Here is a 24563-nt window from a genome sequence, read left to right on the forward strand (position 1 = left end):
CATCCTTTGGCTTGCTGAAGGCGTAAGCAATTTGACATTAGCTTGATGAAGTGAGAGGGAATTACGAGATGCCCTTTACTCTGATTGCAGGTGACTGATCTGTGTACCTCAAGTATCGGCTCTTCGACATTGATGCTGATCATTCAACTATTGGAAAAGGGGTATGTTGTGCCAGTGGCTGTAAGCAACGCCACGATGAATGTGCCTGTGTGAGCCGCTTGACTTAGGGAGCCCCTGGATTACCTGTAACGGCGAAGTTGCTGACTGCAAAGGGATACGGGGGAAGGGGAAAGCGGCATCAAAAAGGCTGACAAGTCGATCACCGCATTGAAATTCATCGCGAGTATGAAATTACAACGAGAGGTGGAAGACCAAGTACGACCATGCTGTCAGACTGCATATTTTAGTGCAATTGGATATCTGAAGGGACGCTAGTGCGCTATAGTCGAGATATTTAAGTGTACCAGGTAGGCTCCGGGATCTCCCCAAGTAGGACGTAGCGTCCGAGCTCACGGTTCTTGTACGCCACGGGATCATGCAATGAGTGTGTCCTGATATCCCTCCAGAACCGATCGAGTGCGACCTTCCTCTGGGTAGACTTGGAGCCAGTGACTTCAAAGACCCCGGATGTTACCCTCAGGCCGATATCAGTGGCTGCCACCTTTACGCTGGCCACCCATTCCGCAGCCTCACCACGAGCTTCGGCGGTGAGCTTGGATCGCGTAGTTATGTCACCAGAATGCTGATAAACAGAGTTGATCTCTAGACCAGCCTGGTCGGCAAGAGCAGTGGCGGCACGTAGATGAGCGAAGAGGTTGCCGTATGTCGAGAGGATGTAGAATTCGTCCTGCGCCTTTTCCTTATTCTTGATGATGTTAGTGTCTGAAGGCTATGAAGGGTTGGAGTTCTTGAGACACCATTGAACGGCGCGGGAGAGACTTACATCGCCACCGAACGGCCAGGCTCGAGTCGACTTATTTGTGTAGGCCTTAGCCTCGTGCAGGGCACCCCAGGCAATGCCAAGGTAGAAGTTGCTGAAGACGAGCTGAATTCTGTATGAAATAGGTCAGCTTCATGAACAATCTGGACACGAACTAAACGGCAAGGCTTACGTCGGAAGCAACAGTGTTGCGAATGGTATGGTGAGCGGTTCGGCTGGGACTTTCTTCTCGACGTCCCAACCAAGGGCATCAGCCCATGGAGCGCTGACCTTCTCGATCTTGACGCTTCCAGATTCCGTCAAGCGTAGACCAACGTTATCCCAGTCGTGGGAAAACTGGATTCCAGGTTGCTGCGTCTTGACAAGCGCAAAGATGTGGTTGGTAGTGTCCTCGTACACGCCCTCGAGCACCGTCAAGTCAGAGACGACACCGCCCGTATTGAAGAACTTGAAACCGTCAAATACGATGTTATCGCCATCAGACGTGATCTTCAAATCACTGTCCCGAGGGTTTACAGCTCCACCAACGAAGTAGTTATTGGAGATGATCAGGTCTTGCACACGGTCGGCCTGCTCAGGTGTGCCGACAACATTGGCGGTGGTTGACCAGAGTAGATGGTAGCCGAGAAGCATACCCAGAGAGCTGAGTGAGTTAGATCACGATTCCATAGTTTGTATTCCAAGACAAGATGTGCACTCACCCATCACCCTTGGCAACCTCGCGTATCACCTTGTAGCCAATACTCCACGGCTGACCACCACCGCCATACTTCTCCAGACCGAGCACTTTCAAGAGGCCAGCATGCTTCAGTAGTGCCACTTCAGCATGAGGAGCTTTGTTCTCTCGCTCACGGTCGCCAGCATCCTTCGCAAGGACAGCTGCGACGTCCTTGGCTCTCTGAACCCATTCGGTCTCCGATGTAGGTTGCTTAGCCCAGGTGATCTTGTACTCATCATAGACCGCTGGGTCAGTAGACCGAGCACCATTGGTGGCCATCTTGAACGTCAGAGTTGTATGTGAGTGCGGACTAGACTGCTGATGGGTAAAAAGTACTTGTATGTAGTCGTTGTGCGCTCCAGTGCTCGATGGTCCAAAGGTGATTACATGAGTTCGTCACTAGCTACTTATACAGGACCAGAAGCTCGGCTTGAAGCTGTCGTAGCTGCCGTGATACTTGCGCGTGATCGTCAGGCACGTATTGCGCAACCAGAGTGGCGTGACGCGTCCCTATCTTTCTGACACATGAACCGACCTAATCGGAGCACTGATGCCATTCGCGCTACGATGGAGTCAGAATGTATATCACAAACCAAAGTACTAGCTACAAGCTCTTTATTGAAGTTTGACTCTGTCACCCATGGTCCTTGAGCCAGTCGGTCATGCATGCGGGGTGAGGAGGGGTGGATGAGAGGCTAATCTGGGACGGGCCCCGTATTGTACCTGGCTGCAGGAGTGCAGCATGTCAACCTGTAGGCGCTCAGTAGATTCTTCGACCCTTGATCAAAGATGCGTGGGGGGTAGGCGAGTGTATGCCGATTGCCGGCCAAACAGAAGGAGTCGAGAGTTTGGAATTGGTTGGTGGCCTCGGTATTCAACCAGGGGTCTGGAAAGGTGCTGACAAGGATGGTGATGGCGACATTACCACAATCGCATGATGTGATCGTGGGCCAAAGCTGCAATAGCACCGCCAGTCTTCGGCTCAAGACTCCTTCACAAAACAGGCATTTGATGGTCAACGCAACAATTTTTACTGTCAAGGCCATACGCTGGGTCATGATGCACATGAAAAATTGTAGTCGTGGCTTGGATCGAAACGAGCCATGACTTGGTCGTCACGAAGCATACCGACTCCAAGCCAGGTCAAACTATCTCTGATAATCTAACGTTTCACACCAATGTATGCAAGCAGTTTGCCTATTTAAGCAGTGATGAATGCGTGGTCTAGGGTCACAGCACCGCTGATGCTTAGTTTCTCTTGCGTGTCTTGGGAAAGTAGCCTGATGTGTCTCCCAGGGGGAGCTCGTACAAATCATCTTTAATCAGCAGGTGGAGAGTCAAGTACCTGAATCATGTGGTTAGCATGTTCTATTTAAATCAGAGATAAATAGTATCTTACCAGCCAACAAGCCCGGCAAGAAAGCAAAACACTCCGGATGCTTTCTTCAAGGCAATCGACGCCGAATGACTGCCATCCGCAGCAGCGAAGTAGCTTGCAGCGACGAGTATGAAACCCAGGTCTACCAGGGCGAAAATGGCTATGAAGACTAAGTTGGAGGGCAGTGAAGCGATAAGGAATGTCAATACGAAGACGGCCCAAACTAGATCAAAGGTGAAGTCAGCCACTCTTCTGCATTACTGGTATTGATCTGAATCGAGATTATTTGCATTAGACTTACGGATCATGAAGAAACCGAGCGCGTTGTTGAACTGCGCAACGTCATCTCCGTATGCATCAGCAATCCCAAAAGACGGAGTCAATATCGCCGCGTATCCCGCATAGAACAGAGCTTCAGGCTCACACGTCAGTATCGGACATACATATGCATAAGGGGCAAGCATTGATGCGTACCAAAAGCGCTGTAGACGGTGTAAGAGAACCCGTTACCAACGGAGAGTTCCCACTGAGCTGAGATAAGTAGTCCCAGAGCTGCGATGAAGAAGAAGTTGCCGACGTAAACATTGGTGATGGTTACTCCACGCCATTCCATCAAGCTGAGAGAAAGTGTTGTCAATGTCGTCGCAAAGGCTCCAATAGGAAGAGCTGTCTGTTGAAGAGTGATTAGCTATCATGACAGGATGCATATTGCTCAAATTGTTCAACAAGGAAAGTGGAGGGTCCTACAGCTGCTGGAGGCAAAGACTTCGGAATCAGAGGCCCCAGTGTATGTGGTTGGATCGACTGCGCAAAACCATGATCGACCTGACCCTGTTTGTCTTTGATATGACTCGTACTATGCTCAGACATGACGACTTCGTCTCCGACGTAAATGGGGCTGTTTTCTTTGACTTTGACTCTTTCTATACCAGTTCCGGTTGAGAGGTCAGAGAGAAGACCTGGGGCGTAATTGGGGAGGGAATAATGCCAGTTTTAGATGCCAGCCTTGGAGCAAAGTTTGGCATGGCAGATTACCTGGCCCAAGTCCCTGGAAAATGCTCCATCCACAGACATTCATTTGAAACGAACGCGAGTGTCCTTCGGCATTGTTAGCCCGACACACCACTTCAGCCTGAGTTGGAGAGGTCAAATGCAAAGCGGAGAGGCACTCCTAGACACAAAGTTTACTAGTGTATTTGAGCGACGATCCGAAATCTCCGGAACCCCTAAACATCTGCGTCCAAGTTAGTCTCGCATCACAGTGCCCCAGGATTGCGCCACATTGAACGACTCGTATGGTTCGTTGTAGGTCGAGTTCAAATTGGATAATGTATCTTTGACTGTCGTTTCGGTACCGCACCTGATCGACCCTAGACCGTTGCGGGTTTCTTCGGCAGGTCAAGATATCTTCAGGGTAAGCTCGCGGGGGTGAGCTCTAGAACACGTGGATAGCGGCATATATCACCTGGAGAAGACAACTCACTGCCTTAGGTTGCCAGGACTACTAGTATTCGATTTCTGTTATCTACATGATCTAATATTCTGCGATCATGTGGCAGGAAGCCATCACGATTGCAGCCCCTCACAGCGTCGGTGCGCCTACATCGCCGTCGAACTGTGAGATGGTTGGAATGACAGTGGTAATGTTTTGCTGGGCAATTTTGGTTACATTTGAAATGTAAGATTTGGAGATGAGCTTGTCCTTGTAACTATTATCCTTGAATTTTGTGAGCTTGACCACACCATTTTACTGTCGATCTTCCAAGCTAGCTCGAGATCACATCACATACCCATGTCTTGACGTGACTCGGCAGTCGACTCAGTCACTAGAGATGGTTCTGCCTTGATATTCTTCACACCGGGCCCCCACGTAAAGCATGCTCTTATGTGGACGTAAAATGACGCCATTACTCTTAAAATGGTATGTCGTTCGGAGGAAGGCAGAACGCCGCGCCGAACGTTAGAAACAGTTCACCACTGAGCCACTTTGATGCCGGCCGCAATGCGGGGTAAAGTACCATGAACATAACCTTGGGCTTCGGGCAACACGGGCCAATCGTCCGATATTGGACTCCGCATGTTCCCTTTGCCTGGGCAAGTCAAGCGACGCGGCATCAAGTCATAGCACGTGCGTTCTGTTCATACGCTGCATAGCGCAGGATCATAGACAACGTCGCATTCGAAAAACAGGTGGCCTATACCGGGCTGCTTCGACACGATTGTAAAGTGAGCAACGGAAGATCCACAGACGTCAGACGCGCATCTTCAGAGCCCTGATCCTTGGTGCGTTTGAGCAGTAATAGGAGCAATGACTTTATTCAACTTGAATCTGACGTCCGTTGTCAAACAATCAATTCGATTAGCCATCTGGCAAAGTGCATCAGTCTGTCTGCGTCAGAGCTTTCATTGCTGTTCTTGATCGTCACGCAAGGAGAGTGGACTGAGATTGGAATGCTGTATTGCTTGCTAGGCACAGTGATCTGCTGCAATAAGAACTATTTCGAGACAGGTTTCAAATACCAAGTTATGTCGATTTTATCAATACGCTGGCTTCACACGTCTTAAAGGCCACTTTCATTGTAATAGCAATACAAGGGACTGGTTGACACTTTGCCTACCCTTTAGTTACCGTACAGAGCCACAAATCGTGGCGAGTCTGGGACATTGCTGATCTGTTTGTCTTATAAAGATATACTTCGCGAAAGAGCCCATCTGTTTGCAGTTGAAAACACAAATGCAAATGCCTGAAACTGCCGCCGTCTGTCGGCACGCTGGCGTATTTGGCAAAGAAATTGTAAACAAACATTGCTCCCACAGAACCTGATAAGAACGGGATCGTTATCTGTCACACTAACATCTCTGTGGCTGTTTACGATTCTGTCCGTGGTACATACGTGTTTGCATGTAGATTCAATGCACCTGAAACATCCATGTCTTCGGCCATCCTTGAGGTTTGCTTATTGCTTGTTTTTAAGCATTCTAACTCTTCGTCCGAATCAAATCACGTGAATCCTTAAGCACCAGAGACCTTTGAAGATTATTTCATATGATTGACGAGATGCCCCAGATTGAGGTCAGTCCCAGCGTCAGTTGTTTAGTCATTAATCTAGTACGGGCCAGGTATATGCAACCGAGCATCAAACTTTGAACAGGCGGTCAGGCTGCAGTCGTGATGCTGAACCAGTGGGAACACGAATTTTGAACCGTAGCGCAAGATCCGAGTGAGCTCTCCGCTCTTTTCGCCACAAGGCCCTGGAAGTTTTACTCTATTTCCATGCGCCAACAATCTGCTCTCGTTTCTTCTTCATTCATCCAATCGACAATCAAAATGAATTAGCAGTCATCTCGCATACGTGATTCATGCGCTTTTCCGTCATCGTTTCTTGAAAAGATTCCATACCTTGGATTACGAGAGCTTCAGCGTGCCAGAACTGGGGTATAGACATTTCGTTAGTCACACTTGCAATTGCGGAACAAGCCATGTCCTGGATATACGCCCGTGAACCCAGCCCTCTGTCTTCTCATTAAGCTGAGTCTTTGGCTTAGCGTTCAGCCTGAGTTCAAAATCCCATTTCGGCGACTAGTAGAGGCGAGAGCTCCAACTGTCAGTATCCTTTGTGTTAACGCTCATAGAATCTACATCATTCTTGATAGGGGTGATTTAAATTCAATCCTTTTAGATAACTTCGATATAAAGGCAATAAAATATGACATGTAGGAGTCGCCACGTCGAAAGTCTCAATTAACATTTTCTCTTTTTAAAAAATCAGCTCTTAGACTCTCTTCCTTGTAGGCCTTGCAAACACCTCCTTCGGCTTGGTCTATTGAAAGCGACGAGTGCCCTGACGCAATATTTCTTGAACAAGCGGCAAGCTTTCGTGCAGCGTCCTGCCTACAACCTTGCGCTGTCTAACACACCCAAAATGGATATATGCACAGACGCCCTTTTCAAGTAGCATGCTCCAATATTACTCCTGGCTGGTGAGATATACAGTAAACCTATGCTTCGGCATCTTGAGACGACGATATCAGCATGGGCGTCACTACTGTGGCCAAGTGGGGCTGAGCTGCCAGGCCCTCAGGCCTACCGAGGCACAGCCACAGTGCGTTCAGTAGCTGAGTCGTACCGAGATCAATTGGGCTTAATATGACGTACCTATGTTTGCATTGCGTTGCGCATCCGGCCCGGTAGACTAGGGGACCATATCGAATACAGAGCTTCATGGCGGCCATCACATACTCTTTAGGTGCAATCAATGTGTATGTCTCTTGTGAACCTGGCGAAGCCTTCTTGAGCGAAGAGACCGCCGAAGCACTTCCGCAAACCAAGCACTCGACACCTATCGGACATTCATCACGAGACTTCCTTGGCGGTGCCTCGAGGAGTGATGCATCTGGACTAAGCGTTCTCCACACGAAGCCTCAGTGGAGTGTTGAGTTTACACAACTAGTACACGGCGGCGCCGTTTTTGCGATAGGCGGTGGTCGGCGCCGCCGCTAACACCCCATCGATGCTATCGACTGCAAGTGGTGTGACTGCCAGCGTGACATTAGCTTCGGGCTTCCCGTGACGAGGTCCGAACATTTAGCTCGAGCTGAGAACGGAATCAAGACTGAAATTGCATATAAGAAGGCCTCAGCTTCCATCGTCGAGATCATCCTGGTGGCAGACGACAACACACCCAGCAGAACATTTCACCATTATCAATACCACTCAAAACGTCTCATATTCAAGTCAACCGGACCAAACCCGGACTTGCACCACATCAAACCCCGCAATAAAAGAACAGCTTGGTTCCAAACTTACACCACAATGTGCTTCGGAAGCTCCAGACACCACGGCCCAGTCATGGTCGCACCGAGACCTGTTGTACTTGGCCCGCGACCAATCATGGTCGGCCGGCCGGTCAGGGTCGTTCACCATGTTCATCACGGAGGAGGCGGAGGCGGCATGTACGGCCCAGGCCCGCGGAGGGGTGGGATGGGAAGAATGGGTGGGCGCCGCTGTTGACGACTCTACGACGACTCTACGGAAGATCAGCGCGCCTGTGCAGTGTTTGCGGAGAAGCCTAGGATAACGATTTTATGACAAGTCTCACAGGAATGGAATGATACACTGCAATTACAGCTACATGAAATCTTCCACTTTTGCGGTTGCATAAACAGCATTTGGACGACAAAGGCTTTCGACACTCTAGAAAGCTCTGGGCAGGAGGCGAGACGCCCAGTGCTACTGATGTTGCTGACACGCCAAACACCGAGTCAACAGCGACTGGCTTGCATTAGAACGAACGCCCACACTGAGGGACTGACTCGGCATCAAGGGGTCGCTCGAGGCAGTCCGCCCTTGATTGCACATAGACAGAGGATTTCGATTTACGCGTCATCAATTCTTTCAAGGCCAAGGGCGTGATGCTGGTGTGGGTGCACCATAGTCGTCGCTGTGCTTCGATGAACTCCTCTGCTGTTGTTATCTTGATTCCTGTCCAACGTCAGAAGGCATCTATGAAGTATTCAGAAAGATTCGACCAGGGGATGGTCTAGAGGGTTCGAGACACCAAATGTGTCCCCCTCTGATTGCGGAAGGTCAGTTTCAGATATGTTCTTATCCTAGAGCCTCGTGATTGACTGCTGATTTGACACTTTGAAGGCATCTTGAATTTTCTGATCAAGTCGATTCATTGCTATCGTTACCGATCAATCTACGCATATTAATCAATCTTAAACAAGATCACTGAGAATCATTTGAAAGTTTCGTATCGTTCGGACTTCATAAGTCCAGAATCCTGGAGTGAAACACCGGGGGCGCATGAGCTCGGACTTCGCTGACAGTCTTAATTACAACAATGAGGAGTTTCACCACAGCACTGTTAAGAATATTCGAAGCTTCGTATGGCTTCAACGAGGGGAGTTCACCGTGACTAGGATGCCCCATTTTATTATAGGGTCCATTCTAACACATATTGAAACTCTGCTGAAAATATCGTAGTTATGCGACGGGTTCTCAGAATGAAGAGGGTGTTATATCCTTTCCTGGATGCCTAACATGAAGCCCATGTTTTGAAGCCTTCAATATATACGAAAGACAAGCAATAGCTTCATCAAGTTCTTCTTTATCAAAAGAACGGATACAGGGGAACCTTGTGTCCACCAGTGACGAGCCTTTGGAAGACCAGAGTCGGATCGTACTTGCGCTGAATAGTCTGCAAGCGCTCTACGTTTTTATCGCCATACGACGCAATTACCTGCTGGCTGCCATCTGCGTATGTTAGCATGCTATCGAGACGGCAAAAGTTAGCATTTTGTCAGCAGGTAGAGTACAGGGCCAAGCCGGTGCCGCTTCCGTACATGTAAGGGAACAGGACGTTCTGTAATTTGGCTTCCGCTTGGAGCGTGCGAATAAACACGCCCCAAGCCGGAAAGACCTTTCCGACGTCACTCTCAAGATCAAACTGTAGGCCGATATAGAAGACTGCGTCGGGAGTGGCTTTGTGTTAGCCAAACGTTCCCATACCAGCGGCATTCGGCTGGCAACAATACCGCCACTCACCAGATAGACTCTTCCCTGGTTTGGCCCTGTCCAGACCCAAGGGATTGGTCTTGCCAGCCTTGTTAATAGCTCGCGGCGGAATTGGCATGACAGTGTGGAGTCCGGCCAAACCCTGAATATGAGCGAAGCTGGAGCAGAATTCAGAGAACTTTGCCAGTATGTACGCCAGATAGGCCTCGGAGGGGTAAACGGTAAAGGTGTAGTGGACTTGTCTGCGGGTCAAATATTGTTAGTGGACCAGGATGCGTGTAGTGGATTTCTTTCGAAAACGCTCAACATACACAAGCCCATCTGGAAATCCGGCGACCAGCTCCGATGATAAGTCATAATACGACCTGTTTTTGATGGTCGAATTGGAATGGGGGATGTCAAGCCAGGGCTGCAGCGACGGTGGTAGGGCACTGGCGGGCTTGGTGTAGACAATGGGCGAAAAGCCAAAGGTGGTATTGGAGGCACCATCGTAGACATAGGTTGGCAGGACATGTACATCTCTGTTGGTAACAGAGGTGTCGACCTGATACTGGTACGTAAGCTTCTGTAAAGATGCCAGCTGGTCTTCAGGATATGTGACCCTGCCGCCGTATATGCCAGCTGTCGGGATTGTCTCAAGAGTAATGTGGGTGACAACGCCAAAGTTATTGGAGCCACCCTTGAGTGCCCAAAAGAGGTCTGCATACGCCTGCTTACTTGTCTCGACGACGGTCCCGTTCGCGAGCACCACACGATGACCGACCACGTTGTCGACAGCCAGACCCTTATCGTTGATGAAGTAAGAGAAGCCAGCACCCAGAGCTAGGCCAGTCCCGACGGTAGCAAAGCGGCCGCCAACCACCATATAGCCCAGAGGCTCAATGATGGCGTAGAGCTGGGACCAGGTGTTTCCCATGCCTGTAGTGACAGTTGTGTTGTCGGCGGAGAAGGCTACGTCTCGGATGTTGCGCATGCTGACAAGGATGCCGTTGTCGATGTTGGCGGCCCCTCGATTTGCGCTGTGTCCGCCGCCGCGGATGGCGAAGGGGCAGTCATGATCGTTGAAAAGAGAGACAGCTGTCGACACCTCGGTGGTGCTACTAGGGAGGAAGACACAGGATGGGCTGAGCCAAGCGGTAGCAGCTGAGGAGCCCAAGTCACAGCAGTTAGCACAGCAAGAGATGATTGTGAGGATTATGCCGTTCAGTTCTTACACCAGAACGCTGTTTTTTCAAGGTAGTAGGCAGAGGAGGTTGAGTCATCCCGCGCAAAGGTCGCATTGGGGAACTGAGTTGCCAGGGCAGAGCACTAATAATACGTCATGTATCAGCCGGATTGATTCTGAAGAAATACAGAAGGCACGGTGAAAGTATCATCACCACTTACACACGTAGCAACGGGTGAGCCTTGGTAGGGAATGTCCTGCTGCGCCTCCACGATGACTGGAAGAACGACAGCAGCCACAGCGATAAGGAAACGAATCATCTTAGATGCCATTCAAAAGTTTCTGCTCAACGGCGGAGGAGGGCTGGGCTCCGCTTAGGAAGCGTGAACAAATAGAGAAGAGTTGTGATGTACAACGAGTGATCGTGGGTGAGTCCAACGTGCTCAATCGAGCCGACACAGGGTCCCCTTTCTAATGGCAGCTTTAAACCAGCCATGAGATTGGCAGGGAAACTCTTTTGCAAAATTGGTTTACCATGCGGCTGGTGGTGAGCCTCTGGGACCTGAACATCATTTCCCAGGGGATCTTGGGAGCCTCCACTCTGTACTCCGGTCCTGGAACACCTATGCAGGGGTTCGGGGCAACCGACGACAGCTTTTGGGACCTAGTTGCCATGTATATCATCATGACAGACATTGATGCTCTCGGGCTTTCGAATCATCGCATCATTGTCCGTATCTACACAACCTCAAAATGCGCTACCTTGCCTTCGCCCTTAGCCTTTCCGCGCAGTGGCTGCTGCTCGGCGTTCAACCCACCGTAGCCAGGGCTGTCGTCAGTGGCACGCCAGTTGAAATTGGTTCGTGTTCTCTGTGCTCTCTCAATTGATCCAGAATCACCTTGTCCCTCTCTCCTAACACCACCAGATCGCGTGGCCCACTCGGCCAACACTACGGACAGCCTCCCCTTGTGCCGCGACTTTACTATCCCCATTTCAGTCAACAAGACGGTTGAGGCTGAGCTCTCCCTCGACGACTACAATATCGAGTCGCTCTATGCCTGGGCTGGACGCGAGGTCCTCGTCGATGGCGATTATGAGATGTCAGCCCGTATATGCGATCCGCCACCAGGTGTCGAGCGCAAAGATACGCTTCAGCTCTTGATGCATGGCGCCACCTTCAACAAACACATGTGGGACTTCCCTTACAAGCCCGAGACACACAGCTGGGTCAGATTCATGGCGAATGCTGGGTATACGACCCTGGCCATTGACTACATCGGTATTTACCCCCCCCCCCCCGGTCTTTTCCGCCTGTCCGTTTCGCATCACAAATGGGCCGACTTTTCTTGACTGTCTTACTGACGACACTCCTAGGCTGCGGCAATAGCTCCCATCCTGACGGCCTCTTCGACGTGCAGACTGAGCTTTTCGTCCAGACGACCCATCAGATTGTCCAGTCTATCCGCACCGAGAACCTTCTTGGTCAGTCTTTTAGCAAAATATCCCTTGTCGGCTTCTCCATTGGCGCTATCGTCGCCAATGCTGTCGCCGACAAGTTCCCCGAAGATGCGGACTCGCTCGTCCTCCTAGGCATCACCTGGGATCGCGAGTGGTTGTATCCCGCCTTCCTGGCTGGGTTGCAGACAACGGCGAGCGTTGTGGACCCCGCACGTTGGGGCGACAGGGACCCCTTCTACCAAACCCAGCCCACGCTCCAGGCGCGCCAAGTAGCCTGTTTCTTCGGGGACTTTGAGGAAGAAGCGGCTTTGGCGGATTTCGAAACAAGGGACCTGGACACCCTCGGCATGGCCATCACGTTCTCCTTTCATCTTGTGGAGGCTCCGAAGTACGAGGGCCCTGTGTTCCTGGGTATCGGAGACCACGACTCGACGTTTTGCCCGCGAAAGTGCGGCAGCCAGCCATACGGGGTCTACGACCAATTTCCCCTGGCTTCGGAGCACGTTGTCAAGGTGTACAAAGACACGGGCCACGCCTTATTGTACCACCGCACCGCACCGTTGGTCATGCAGGATACCTTGAGCTTCCTCGCGTCCATCTGAGCTTCTATCTCCTCGGGGGTTGAAGCATGCCACCAGAGGCACAAACTCTGAATAGATGCTTCTCAGATTGGCACTATCAAAATGGACTCCATGCGACAGCTCTCCGCTAAGAAGAGACTTGGCACAGGAGCTGTCCATGATTGGATCCCAAAGCCCCTTTTTATCTGGTCAGGAGCGGCTCCTGATGCAGAAATTGGGATGATAAAGTAATTATACTTCATGTACATATCTATACAGGTCTATCCATACGACTATTTTTCCGATTGCGTGATCTGAAATGACAATACAAGTGCGTTGATGGATGCCGCCACTTTGGTCCACGCTGAAGTCGATGCTCTTCCAGACCAACCCCATTTCCAAGCCGAGATTGCACATTCTCAGGCTACAAAAACAGCTTTCGCAAGTAAAACATCTAGCTCAAATATGCTGTCGGAGCGTCGTCGTAGGCAGAAAAAGGGGAAACTCGGGCACAGCGCTGCAATCTCAACTCGTAGGTGTCGATTGAAACAACAGCTGAAATCTCGCCTGACGTTGAACAGGGAACGCCCTGTGCGCAGCATTAAATGACTTGTTGGTAAAGCCCCAGGTGCCCTGACGCGTGTCTCGTTAGGGGGACTGACGTGGACGCGCATCGAGGCCTTTCTGGCTTTTCTCCATCCTACCCATTTTCAAGAAGCATCACAATATTTCCTTTAACACTGAGCATCTTTTTTTTTCTCGCTATACGAACGCAGCCATCATCACCACATCCAAAGAGCTATACAACACTACAAGGACACGGATGTGGTCGACTAGATCAGGAAACCTTCAAAGAGTCCAGATACACCTTCCATCTTGTCGGGGAAAGAAGTTGAAGCAACCCACAGGTCCGGCCGGATAACCGCGACGCCGCCAGTCAGATGGTTTGCTCCCCACACGGTATGGGCATCCTCATCAGGCGCCTTGTCATCGAAGACAACCGTCGCGCCCTCCGGCAGCGCGTCTCTGACAGCAGCCAGTCCAGGGTCCACGTTGGCGCCGCTCCACTGGAATGGTAGCATCTTCAGGATGACGACAACATTGAAGCGGGACGACCCACCGAGACGGGCATAGAAGCCCTTCGGGTCATTCAAACATCGAAGGAACGCATCAACGCGCCGCCGCACTTCGGTGCCCGCCAGCGAAGAGGCAAAAAGGACCAGGTGGAAGCGAGGAGGCCCGGCCAGTTTGTCGTATAGGTATCCTGACTCAGTGGGAGATAAGCAGACGCGGGGGTTGGGCGCCCGAACGCCGCTCCTCACGCGAATCGCAGGGGGGTGGCCGCCTTTGGGGACGGAATCTAGACCCGCAGACGAAACGGCAGCAGACTCGGCGTACGGGCAGTCCACGCCGAGGAGGAACTGCGCATGAGCCTTGAAAAACTGTCCGAGGAACTCGAGGTCTTCGGCCTGGGAGGTGCCCGGACCGTGATGATCATCCTCCATGCCCTGTGCCACGACAGCCTGTGTGTCGGGCGTTGCGCCGCCGGCTACCTCGAGCTTGGAAGGGATACCGTCGCCCGAGCCATTGCTTCCTTGCTCTGATCTTGCATTTGCATCGGCATTGTTTCTATGGTCCGCGTCAAGGCCATCGACATCCCGTAAATTCGGTAGCGGCACCGTCGACCCGCATACGAAACGCAGGTACGAGCCAGAGACCTCAATGATGCGCACAGCGTGGCCGCGGCGCTCACTGCTGTAGGTGGGAAGCAGAACATCGTGCTTAGCCTGGCCCTTGGCGGCGAGTCCAAGCTTCCAGGCGAGGTTGGCAGAGTCGAGAATTGAGGCGTTGAGGCCAAAGGCGCCCATGACACTATGAACGTGGCTATTGCAAGAAACAAGGCCGCCAGTCAGCATGAGTCAGCTCCCGAAAGCATTGCATTGTGCACCAACTGTGCGTTCCGGATTGGGCTTACGCTGCGTCGCCTACGAGGTGAACTCTCATATCAGGCGATGAGAATGAGCGAGCCACTCTCTCGGAGACTGTACAGATGAGAAGAAGTGTCAGTTCAGTTCGGGTAACATGAATCATCACACCCGCGAAAGAATTCCAGTTTTCAGTCTGTTTTCAAGGGACATACTCTTCCAGACGGCAAACCAGCTCAGCGGTGCCGCGAACTTGAGCTTGTAAGGGTTGAAGATGCGGTTGGCCTGCTCGAGGACTTCTTCGGGCGTAATCGAGTGCACCTCGACCCGACCCCCAGACTCGATAAAGGTTGGGTCACGGGCTTGTCTCGAGGCGGCAATTGGCCCAGCCAAGGAGATGTCCAGTTGTGTGTATAGCCTGAGATCTTGTGTGAGTTGATGGCGCAAGAGGAGTGAACCGATAACAAACGGCATACCTGATGTAGCCATCCTCCCGGGGAATAATGACACAGCCGCCGTGTTTGGAGCTGATGACAGATCTAAAGGTGCGTGGATGCTTAGCTACCGATCGTGTCGAGAAGGCCCTTCTTTGCTCCCCTTATTGATGGAGAATGAAAGACAGATTCACAGCTTACCCAAAGACCCAGGCATGCGGATAGTCCGACTCGAACACGCAGTCCATTATGCCCCAGTAGATATCGGTGCTGACGCCGTCAAAGGGAATACCAAGCGACTTGCGGATCGGGCTGGCAGCGCCGTCACTTCCAACGAGAAACTTGGCCCTGACAGACGTTTCCCTACCGGTGTGGGCATTCTTCAACGTAGCCTGCACCGGATGCGTGTGAGGTGAGCCATCGGCGCCATGCTCCTCCACCCGATAATCGACAGCGGTGCAGCTCCGCTCCACAATGACCTTGTGCCTGGCCAAGTCCCTCAGATAAATGCGCTCGAGCTGGCCCTGCGTGATGATATGCAGGCCACGATATCTTGAGTCTGACTGGTGTGAGCGATTGAACAAGAGCTTACGGCCGTCCTTGTAGATGGCAGTGCGCTCAATCAGAGGGCCCTCCTCATGAACCTCTGTCGAGAGCCCCCACTGAGACATGGTTTCGAGAAACCTGGGCTGCACACCATCGGCGCGGCCGGCAACGAGCGGCGTGTCAGCCTTGTCTGAAAGCGTAACCGTTTCATTAGCACTCAAGTTGATGATGCTAATAGATGACATGAAGAGGACTTTTGCCATCACCATGCTAACATACCGATGATGCGAAACGAGACCCCTTGTCTCGCTAGGCTGACGGCAACTTGGAGGCCGCTGGGGCCGGCTGCACATGTCGTCCGTTAGCACTGAGACTTTTACGGTCCATCAAAAGACGGGGAGAGCTTACCTCCACAGATGAGGACGTCAACTTCCTCCTTTGGCGCCCACCACGACGGCGCCCCGTGAGGGCTGTTGGTGCCATCGTAAAGGCTGGGCCAGTGACGAACAACGTTGATGCCGAGCTGGTTATGCGTAAGTGAAGTGGTAAGGTCCACAGACGGAGGCGTGACGTAGGCGCCCGTGCGATCCGCGGCTGGATCCCCATTATCGTCGACAGGGCTCTTAGGCCAAGACCAGGGAGTTTCCGAGGCCGATGATAAATCCAACTCACGGAAGCCGTTCTCCCAGGTGTACGCGGGCGATTTAGTCGCCATTGTAATAGAGATTGTGGAAAGATGGAGTGAGAGCTACGTGGGTTCTAGCTTGCTTGTTGGTTTCGTTTTGGTGGTAAGCCAGCTTGATTAACTCTTCCAAAGGTAGGACCGTACATATCACAATGCTGAGTCCCGATTGTATTTTCATAGGCACCTCGGACCCCTTCGGAACATGAACGCGGACAACACGATCATCCCCCTCGGGGCGTTTCTACAAGTCTGGGTCCCACAAAGACAGACACTGAGGGCCGACATACTCCGGTCCCGCGGAGCCATGTAGACTTGTTTCGGTCTCGCGATCGTGTTGTTGGCTTCTCTATCAGGTGTCCATCTGTCACGCGCGCGGGGAATTCGGTTGCTGGTCTCAACGGGACATAAAATCGAGCTGTCGAGACTAGAATAGATCGCCATTGCTTGCCTCAAACGATTGCATATTCGACCCGTTCCTTGTCATTCTAGAACTGAGTAAGATACCTGGTTTCAAACTGATTTCGATCTCTCCTACGGCTTGACCGGATAGATATCGCTGCCACCTTAGCACATCCACCACTCGCTGCTTCGCCCCACGACGTAACGACAGCAACCATGACTCGAACCGCCGACGAAGTCTCCGACCACCTGCTGCAGCTGGGGGAGCTAATCCAGACCAATATCACCCAGTTGGTTGAGTCTCGTCGCGCTGTGACAGCTACAGGCAACGGGACTGAGCCTTCTGATCTCCCCCCGTGGAGCGTTTTCAACGCCCAGCGCGCCCTGCAAGCCGCTACCGGCAGCCTTACCGAGCTGATTAGCCAGCCGGAGAACCGCCTGCTCGAAGTTTCTTCTCAGTACTTTGAAGCTCGGGCCCTGCACATAGCCGCAGATGCACGCATCCCGGATCTACTCGCCAAGACTGCCCCTAGAGGTGTTCCCATTGATCTCCTCTCCGCCAAAGCCGGCATCGAGTCTCGGAAGCTCTGTAAGTTGCGCGTCTCAACCCACTTGGTAAACGCTGGGCCCTTCTGAGGGGGAAGGCGATTCATGTGTTGCAGTGTTCCCCCACTTGCCGTCCATCCCCCATCTTCCCTTGTCCCACTAACCTCGTACAATGGTGGCTAACATGGCCCCCGTTGTTTGTTTCCGGCGACAGCGCGATTACTGCGCTGCCTGTGCTCCATTCATATCTTTACCGAAGTGGAACCTGACGTCTTCGCCAATAATGCCGTTTCTGCAGGGCTCGTCGACAACGAGCCCCTGCGCGCCTATATCCTCCTGTTGTAAGTTGCAGGGACCGGCGGCTCCCGCACGCACGGACAAAGCTTATATTGTATCATGACACGTAACTGAGCTCGTTCTCTAGTGGCCTTGATCTGTACACGGCTTCCGACCATCTTCCACGAGCTCTTCATGACTCTGTCAAAGGTTCATCCTATGCCGTTGACCAGACGGCATGGCAGGATGCCTTGGGTGTTTCCAAGTCCCGATGGGATTGGCTTGAGGAAAACACTAGCGCGTCTGACTTGCACAAGGGTTACAATGCTGCCGTTCAGGGAACGACTGACACGGATACCGCCGCACGCACCTCCCCTAGTGCTCCCGGTGCCGGGGACCAGGGGGGTGACGCCGCTGCAGCCAGCCCCAAGACGCCGTACCCGGGTGTGTTTGGTACCGAACTGAGTAGGGTAGTGGGCAGTGGGGTCGGCGATGGCCAGCCTATTTCGAGGCCAGAACACGCCATCTTCAGCTTGGCCATGGTCGGCGGCGGCAGAGTATTCGGTCGAGCTCACCTACACGGTACGTCCGACCAATTGCTTTGAATGTCGACAGAGCGAACAGACGGCCTTTTCATCTCACAGCTTACGTGGCAGGTCCACCACAAACATGCTAATGTGTATCTCGAACAGACTTTCCCTGGGCGTCTCTCGGAGCGGCTACTGTAGTTGACGTTGGTGGAGGCGTAGGTAAGGCGAACCCCTCTTTCGATGTCTGACGCCCTCTATCTCCGTCTTCATTCGTCCTAACTCTCAATGCTCCATCATTCCGAGTCCCCTCTTCTATTCGAGGCATTGTCCTACAACCGTATGGATAGTGCGCCACTCGCCATCACCCCCAATTCTCGGCCCTCGACGTCGAACTGTATTCTGGCCGAGCGGACGCTGTTGCTGATGTATCTCAGGTGGCTTCTGTCTGCAACTCTCTCATCTCTACCCTGACCTGAAGTTCGTCCTTCAGGACCGTGGCCCGGCCATCGATAAGGCCCAGAATGATGTCTGGCCGCGCGAGAACCCCGCGGCCCTTGCCGCAGGTCGAATTCGGTTTGTTGTACATGACTTTTTTGAGAAAAACCCCGTACCCGAAGCGGATGTATACTGGCTCCGGTATGTGCTACATGACTGGTCAGACGACTACTGTGTACGCATCCTCAGCGGTATCAGACAGAGCATGGGTCCTAGAAGCCGCATCTTGATCTGGTAAGTCAGCGATGAGACCCGGGACGCGGGACCTACCTCCGCCCCTCCGTTGTACCCCCCACTCCTCTTCCCTGTTCCCCCTTTTCTCCCTGTTCCCTTCACTGCTCCGCCCTCTTGGATCGTGACCCCTCGTTCCGCGAGCCCTAGGAATAAGCTTGCTGATCCAGTTGCTGTCGGCCCGTAACAGCGATCAAGTCATGAACACAACTCATGGGTGCTCTGACCTACCTCCAGCGCCCCAACCCCTGCTGCCAAACTGGGGCTACTACACAAGATACTCGCATCAGCGGGACCTGGCTATGATGGCGATCATTAACGGCATCGAGCGGAAGCCTGACGAGTTCCGGGAGCTAGTGGAACGTGCCGGACTCCGGCTGCGCAAGATCTGGGACTGCCGTAGCCAGGTTGGTCTGGTTGAAGTTGTCCTGCCCAACTCTGAGCTGTAGCGCTTGTGTCCTTGAGCTTGTTGCCTTCAGAAGCAAACGGCTGGGCTAAGATGATCAATTAGGGACGCACAGAATGCAAACACAGCAGTCCGGCCTGAAGGGGCCAGCAACCTTTGGGGGATGTAGCACTGATCTGGCCACGTTATCAGCTGCCTCGCAGATAGTTTAAACTGTGAAACCTCCCCTGAATAATATCGCCGGTCCCATACAATTGCGCAGCTCGTTTCCCCCATCCTATAACGGCTTTCTCCGTCGGTACTGACAGGTCTGATTACGATTACACGCATTGAGCGCAAACTGTATCTGTTCATGGCTGTCATCTAGATCATGTGCTGCTGGATGGGTGACATTCTTCCCAAGGAGTCAGGTGCCCTGTCCCGTAGCATTGGTTGCGGGTAGAGTGCTATCAGGCAATACGCTGTGAACGCCCTGAAAGTAGAAGTAAAACGCGGTAACCGAGCGTGCTTAGAGTTTCGGCAGTAGCAAAGGCAATTCCTCCTACACCGACGTACGATATCCAAAAGAGAAGTAAAACGAAACGCAATGAAAGCGACCATGTTGGTGGCAGTATAGTCATGTCGACATATCATTACCCTAGAAAGGTACCTATTCAGGAGTAGTCTTGCCTTGCCCCCTCGTCCCTGCTTTGCCTGCCGCTGTCTTGGCTGCAGCGGCCTCGCCTGTCCCAGTCATGTCAAGCCCACCCCCACGGCGACCTCAGCCCGCATTCGGCCCCACAGCTCACCCCAGTCAGGCCGGGTCGGCTCCGACCTTTTCACATGCATCTACAACTCATGCTTAATGCCTGCCATTTGCGGGGCAAAGCCGCTATGAGTTCTATCTGGTGTATAACGCGATCAGCTCGTACGCATACTGATGGGGGGGGCATATTTGAGCGGGACTCGCTCTTCTTAGCGAGTAGCTTCGACAATCAGTTCTCGTTCGGTTATGTTTAACAAGTGGAAATTATACCTTTAGTTGTTCAGTTATCGTTATTGAGGCTTTGCATCCTTTCCTTCTTTCTTTCACCTTTTCCTGAACTGGAAGCTGTGTTGTTATTGTAAATACACTGCACTATTCGATTTCCCTCTTGCACGCAGGCCAGGACGCCATGGACGCCGTGCAAGGCCCGAGGCAGCCCAAGCGCTGGACGGAAGAAGAGGACGCCATTCTCCACGAGGAAGCCATCAAGCAAGGCAAGTGTATCGTCTCGCGCCGAGCTTGGAAGCTCCAGCTCACATCTGCCTGGCTGCGTCCCTAACACTACCCTCTACCAGCCTCCCTGGGCCCAATTAAAGACTGGCATCGGATCGCTGCAAAGCTGGCGAACCGCACCAACAAGGACTGCCGCAAGCGCTGGTTCAACAAAGTACGCGGCGGCCTGAGAACTGGACCGTGGAGCGAGGACGAAGATCAAAAACTTCGGCAGGCTGTGGAGAAGTACGGCCAAAGGTGGGAACCGCCGAGCAATTTCGATCATCCGCAAATCCACATATGGAACCAACGATGATTGTTTTGCCAAGGGTACACAAGACTGACACGATGCAGATGGACTCTGATCTCCCAGGAGTTCGGGTCTCGCAGCTCTGACCGTGAGTACACCTTCGCGTGTTTTACCTAACCAACGACCACATTGTGATGCACCCCACCATCCGTTTACCCGCATTCTCCGCTTTGCCTTGGTCACTCTATGGAAGGCGAGATGACTTTTGGGAAAACCAGGTTGCTCAAACCCACCTGGCAGCTGGCGATGCCAAGGCATAGCGGCTACACGGGAAAGCAAAAGAGTCAAGATGCTAATCGCAATTATGGGTCAGAATGTGCCAAACGATGGCAGTACACCCTGGATCCCAAGCTCGGGCATCGACAGTGGACCTCTGGCGAAGTGAGACAAACTCCCTTCTCTGTTCATTCATAGCTTTTGATCTTGGGCTGACCTGACATACTCTTGGAGGACCACCTGTTGCTCGAGTTAGTCCAGTCGTTCGGCCACGACTGGAAGTTCATTTGCCAGCAGCACTATCCAAGCAGGTCGAGAACAGACGTCAAGAACCGGTAAGCAGCATCCTTAGGTGGGGGCACACCTCATATGTTGACCATAGCTCATGGTACAACTGTACTGAACCGACACCACCATTCGTGGCTAGCAACATGTAGACCTGGAAGAATTGTCAATCACTAACCTTCTTCCTCATCTCCAGATATACCATTCTCAGCCGCCGACTTGCTGCTGGCGCTCCGGGAGAGTCACCGTCTGAGGTGGCATCACCTCTGAACCCTTCAGGTGAATCCTCGCACGACATCCCCGACTCCCTCGATCCAAGCAATGACATGATGCATTGTGCTGAGGATGATCTTCACTACTTCTCTGCTGGTAATGATTCACTCCAAGTTCCAGAATCGGTGAGCGCCGGCGTAGCAGGACACCAGTCTACCCCGGAGTTTGAAATATCTTTTCCTGACGATTTCGACTTCAACTTGGAGGGCGATCCCAGCTATGGAGACACCATTATGGATGGCTGTACAGACTCTCCCTTCTTCAGCAGCTCACAGCGCACATTCTCAGTATGCCCTACCAGGGCAGCGGACGAGCCCAGCTGGCTGTTCACCAATGCTGACGGCGCACTGTCCCCCTCTGCGGCGGCGCCTAGCGAGGGCAGCCACGCCAGCCAGACGTTCACGAACATGTTTGATCTCGAATTGGATAACAAGGGGCAGCTCCACATGTCCAAGACCTTCAATGAACTTGAATCTCCTACGGGTGCCCTTCAGTTCATCGAGGGGCTAGATCCGCGCGTGACAGAACCAGACTTCAGCATAGCAGGCGGCGGCGACAAGAGGTCTTCATCATTCAGCGTGGTACTAGTTGCGGAGGAATGTGACCATGAGTTGGTCAAATATCTCATCGATGTCACCAAACCAATCAAGGGAAGGGTAAAGATGGAAGTTGTCATGTGAAGGGTGCATTTCAGGAATTCTGCAGCAGGCCACGTAATAGCGAACAAATAGAGGACACATTGCAAACGTGCATCATGACCAAAGTGGCAATACTGCGCTTGATCTACGTCGCGGTAGGCTGGTAGGCCTTATTTGATGTGTGAAGGGAGCATTCGCGTCTTCCCGTGGTGATGATACGTTCTTCCCGTATTTCAAAGCAGTCTTTGGGGGTCAAAAACCTATCTAGCCTTTTTAGGAAGCAAACTCTCGGATTACAAGTGAGGGCATCTGTGAAAGTAACAGTTGACCTAGGCAAACCTCGAAAAATGCTTCACCCACCAGCCGGCCCACTTAGCGGCAGCAAGCGTTGCAACTCGGCCAGAGGGAATCGGCGACACTGCAAACAAACAGCAGGTCTTTTGTCTCTGAGCGAAAGCAAAATCAGCATAAGTGAGTTTCTATTCGCCAAGAAAATTAGAGTCAAGATCTGTAGCGATTCCATCACGAAGTCAAACACGCATCAGATGGATCCAGTGTACTGAGTCGTTTGCATCAAACGGTATGCTGGAATGGTTCGACACCCCATCGGCTTTATCGGCGTTGCCAGGGTCTGGCGCACCTCCAGAACCGCGTTCCACTACACCTTCTAGACCAAATGTCGGTGTTAAGATCTGGCCGACCGATAATCTGCCAAGCCTTGATTCTTATGCACTTACCATGTAGTGGCTACTACGGGGCCTGGCAGCCAGCAATCAAGAATCCACACTCCCGTCGTAACGTGAAAGACATGGGGGTGCCGTACTCCGGTCCCTGCAGATGCAACCTCACCTCAGCCTTGGCGCTCACTCAAGGCGCATCAGATAGGTGTGCATAGACTATGGCCAACACCAAGAAGCCAACAGGTTGAAGTCTGGCTGCATTGGCACAAAAGTGCCAGATTACCTCGCCTTGAAAGCGTTCGTTTGCAGGCCTCTTGTTTCCATGTGAATTTACCCACTGCCGTCCAACCCCCAAACCCTTTGCAATCTCGACCTCCTGGCCTTCCAGACACATCAATTAAATTTTCTTAAAAAATCACCGTCATGTCCAAAGTCTGGCTCATCACCGGCTGTTCCTCCGGGTTCGGCCAGCAAATTGCTCTCGCAGCCCTCGCCCGCGGAGACACCGTCATGGCCACAGCCCGCAACCCCCGAACCCTCACGGATCTTGCCAGCAAAGGCGCCATCGTTGAACGACTGGACGTTACCGACACAGACGAAAACCTTGCTGCGTCTGTCAATGGCTTCCTATCCAAGACGGGTGGCAAGCTTGACATACTCGTTAACAACGCCGGATACATCCTGTCCGGTGGCGTGGAGGAATGTAGCCGCGCCGAAGTCCAGGCCACATTCAACACCAACGTTTTCGGGCAGCTGAACGTTCTCCGAGCCGTACTGCCCGTCATGCGGAAGCAGCGGAGCGGCATCATTGCCAACCTTGGCAGCATCGGCGGCTGGTCCGGCTCGCCAGCTGCAGGATTATACTGCGCCACCAAGGCGTGCGCCGCCATGATCTCCGAGTCACTGCGGCTCGAGGTCGCCCACCTGGGCATTAAGGTTGTCTGCATCGAGCCGGGATATTTCCGCACCAACTTCCTTGCACCGGGCCACCGAACCCGCGCTGCCACGGTCATTGACGACCTGGCGGCCGGGGTCGACGGGACCATCACCGCTCTGGACGCGTATGACCGCCAACAACCGGGAGATCCGGCTAAAGGAGCTTCGGTCATCGCCGAGGTACTCACTGGTACGGGAAGGGCCGCTGGTCGAGAGTTGCCGCCGCGACTTGTTGTGGGGAGGGACGCTTACGAGATCATCTCGGGGAATCTAGATCGCAACCGGGCCAGCTTGGAGGCCTGGAAAGATGTGACTACGACAACTGACTGCGATGCATAATGCGTAATGCAATATGTAGGCTGCCTTATCGTTGCATCCCAGATCTTCTGCAAGCTGGTCAAGGCACGGTGTGCCTTGACCTTATCCCAAGTTGCATCGGAGTGACGTCCGCGCCTTTTACTTCACCTCGGCTAGACAGCAGCAAAAAATCAGTTTTAAATAAAGTACAGCACGTGCTTCTCTACGCTCCCTTCCGAAACTTAAAATCAGGATAGTCGTGCTTCGTTAACTTCTTGTGGGACAAGCGATGGATGGGTCTGATGGATGATTCCATGATGGACAAAGTTTAATGGACAGGTTCATTCTTCGGCCGTTTACTGATGCATCCCCATCAAACGAGTCGACTCCGCGCTGATGGCCTAATAGCCTTGGGGATTTTTAAACCTTGGCGTCAAACCTTGACGTGTGACTGTGCTCTAAAAATCTTTCTGCGACG

General features: G+C 52.5%; 8 protein-coding genes across 8 annotated transcripts; 4 read left to right on the plus strand and 4 right to left on the minus strand.

Annotated features, from left to right (window-relative positions):
• Positions 1–454: 454 nt before the first annotated feature.
• Positions 455–1937, minus strand: D7B24_005318 (uncharacterized protein; the record flags this gene model as incomplete). Its single annotated transcript, XM_028639475.1, has 4 exons — positions 455–865; positions 944–1052; positions 1113–1583; positions 1642–1937. 4 exons carry the CDS (start codon positions 1935–1937, stop codon positions 455–457), a joined length of 1287 nt encoding a protein of 428 aa, XP_028496159.1.
• Positions 1938–2906: 969 nt separating this feature from the next.
• D7B24_005319 (uncharacterized protein) lies at positions 2907–3906 on the minus strand (the record flags this gene model as incomplete). The annotated part of the gene is made up of 5 exons (XM_028639476.1): positions 2907–3003; positions 3058–3259; positions 3338–3448; positions 3511–3706; positions 3784–3906. The coding sequence occupies 5 exons, from the start codon at positions 3904–3906 to the stop codon at positions 2907–2909; spliced, it is 729 nt and encodes a 242-aa protein (XP_028496160.1).
• Positions 3907–9152: 5246 nt separating this feature from the next.
• D7B24_005320 (uncharacterized protein) lies at positions 9153–11053 on the minus strand (the record flags this gene model as incomplete). The annotated part of the gene is made up of 6 exons (XM_028639477.1): positions 9153–9312; positions 9358–9508; positions 9587–9798; positions 9868–10699; positions 10771–10864; positions 10943–11053. The coding sequence occupies 6 exons, from the start codon at positions 11051–11053 to the stop codon at positions 9153–9155; spliced, it is 1560 nt and encodes a 519-aa protein (XP_028496161.1).
• Positions 11054–11474: 421 nt separating this feature from the next.
• Positions 11475–12782, plus strand: D7B24_005321 (uncharacterized protein; the record flags this gene model as incomplete). The annotated part of the gene is made up of 3 exons (XM_028639478.1): positions 11475–11580; positions 11648–12001; positions 12097–12782. 3 exons carry the CDS (start codon positions 11475–11477, stop codon positions 12780–12782), a joined length of 1146 nt encoding a protein of 381 aa, XP_028496162.1.
• A 791-nt stretch (positions 12783–13573) lies between these two features.
• On the minus strand, positions 13574–16360 carry D7B24_005322 (uncharacterized protein; the record flags this gene model as incomplete). Its single annotated transcript, XM_028639479.1, has 6 exons — positions 13574–14624; positions 14716–14782; positions 14881–15083; positions 15301–15835; positions 15925–15990; positions 16054–16360. The coding sequence occupies 6 exons, from the start codon at positions 16358–16360 to the stop codon at positions 13574–13576; spliced, it is 2229 nt and encodes a 742-aa protein (XP_028496163.1).
• Positions 16361–16945: 585 nt separating this feature from the next.
• D7B24_005323 (uncharacterized protein) lies at positions 16946–19256 on the plus strand (the record flags this gene model as incomplete). Its single annotated transcript, XM_028639480.1, has 6 exons — positions 16946–17318; positions 17490–17616; positions 17700–18133; positions 18244–18300; positions 18516–18810; positions 18998–19256. The coding sequence occupies 6 exons, from the start codon at positions 16946–16948 to the stop codon at positions 19254–19256; spliced, it is 1545 nt and encodes a 514-aa protein (XP_028496164.1).
• Positions 19257–20367: 1111 nt separating this feature from the next.
• Positions 20368–22214, plus strand: D7B24_005324 (uncharacterized protein; the record flags this gene model as incomplete). Its single annotated transcript, XM_028639481.1, has 5 exons — positions 20368–20458; positions 20534–20708; positions 20805–20848; positions 21233–21311; positions 21458–22214. 5 exons carry the CDS (start codon positions 20368–20370, stop codon positions 22212–22214), a joined length of 1146 nt encoding a protein of 381 aa, XP_028496165.1.
• A 1061-nt stretch (positions 22215–23275) lies between these two features.
• D7B24_005325 (uncharacterized protein) lies at positions 23276–24127 on the plus strand (the record flags this gene model as incomplete). The annotated part of the gene is made up of 1 exon (XM_028639482.1): positions 23276–24127. One exon carries the CDS (start codon positions 23276–23278, stop codon positions 24125–24127), a length of 852 nt encoding a protein of 283 aa, XP_028496166.1.
• Between the last annotated feature and the right edge of the window lie 436 nt (positions 24128–24563).

Source organism: Verticillium nonalfalfae (assembly GCF_003724135.2).
Source record: "Verticillium nonalfalfae strain VnAa140/NRRL 66861 chromosome Unknown scaffold_32, whole genome shotgun sequence".
Taxonomy (NCBI): domain Eukaryota; kingdom Fungi; phylum Ascomycota; class Sordariomycetes; order Glomerellales; family Plectosphaerellaceae; genus Verticillium; species Verticillium nonalfalfae.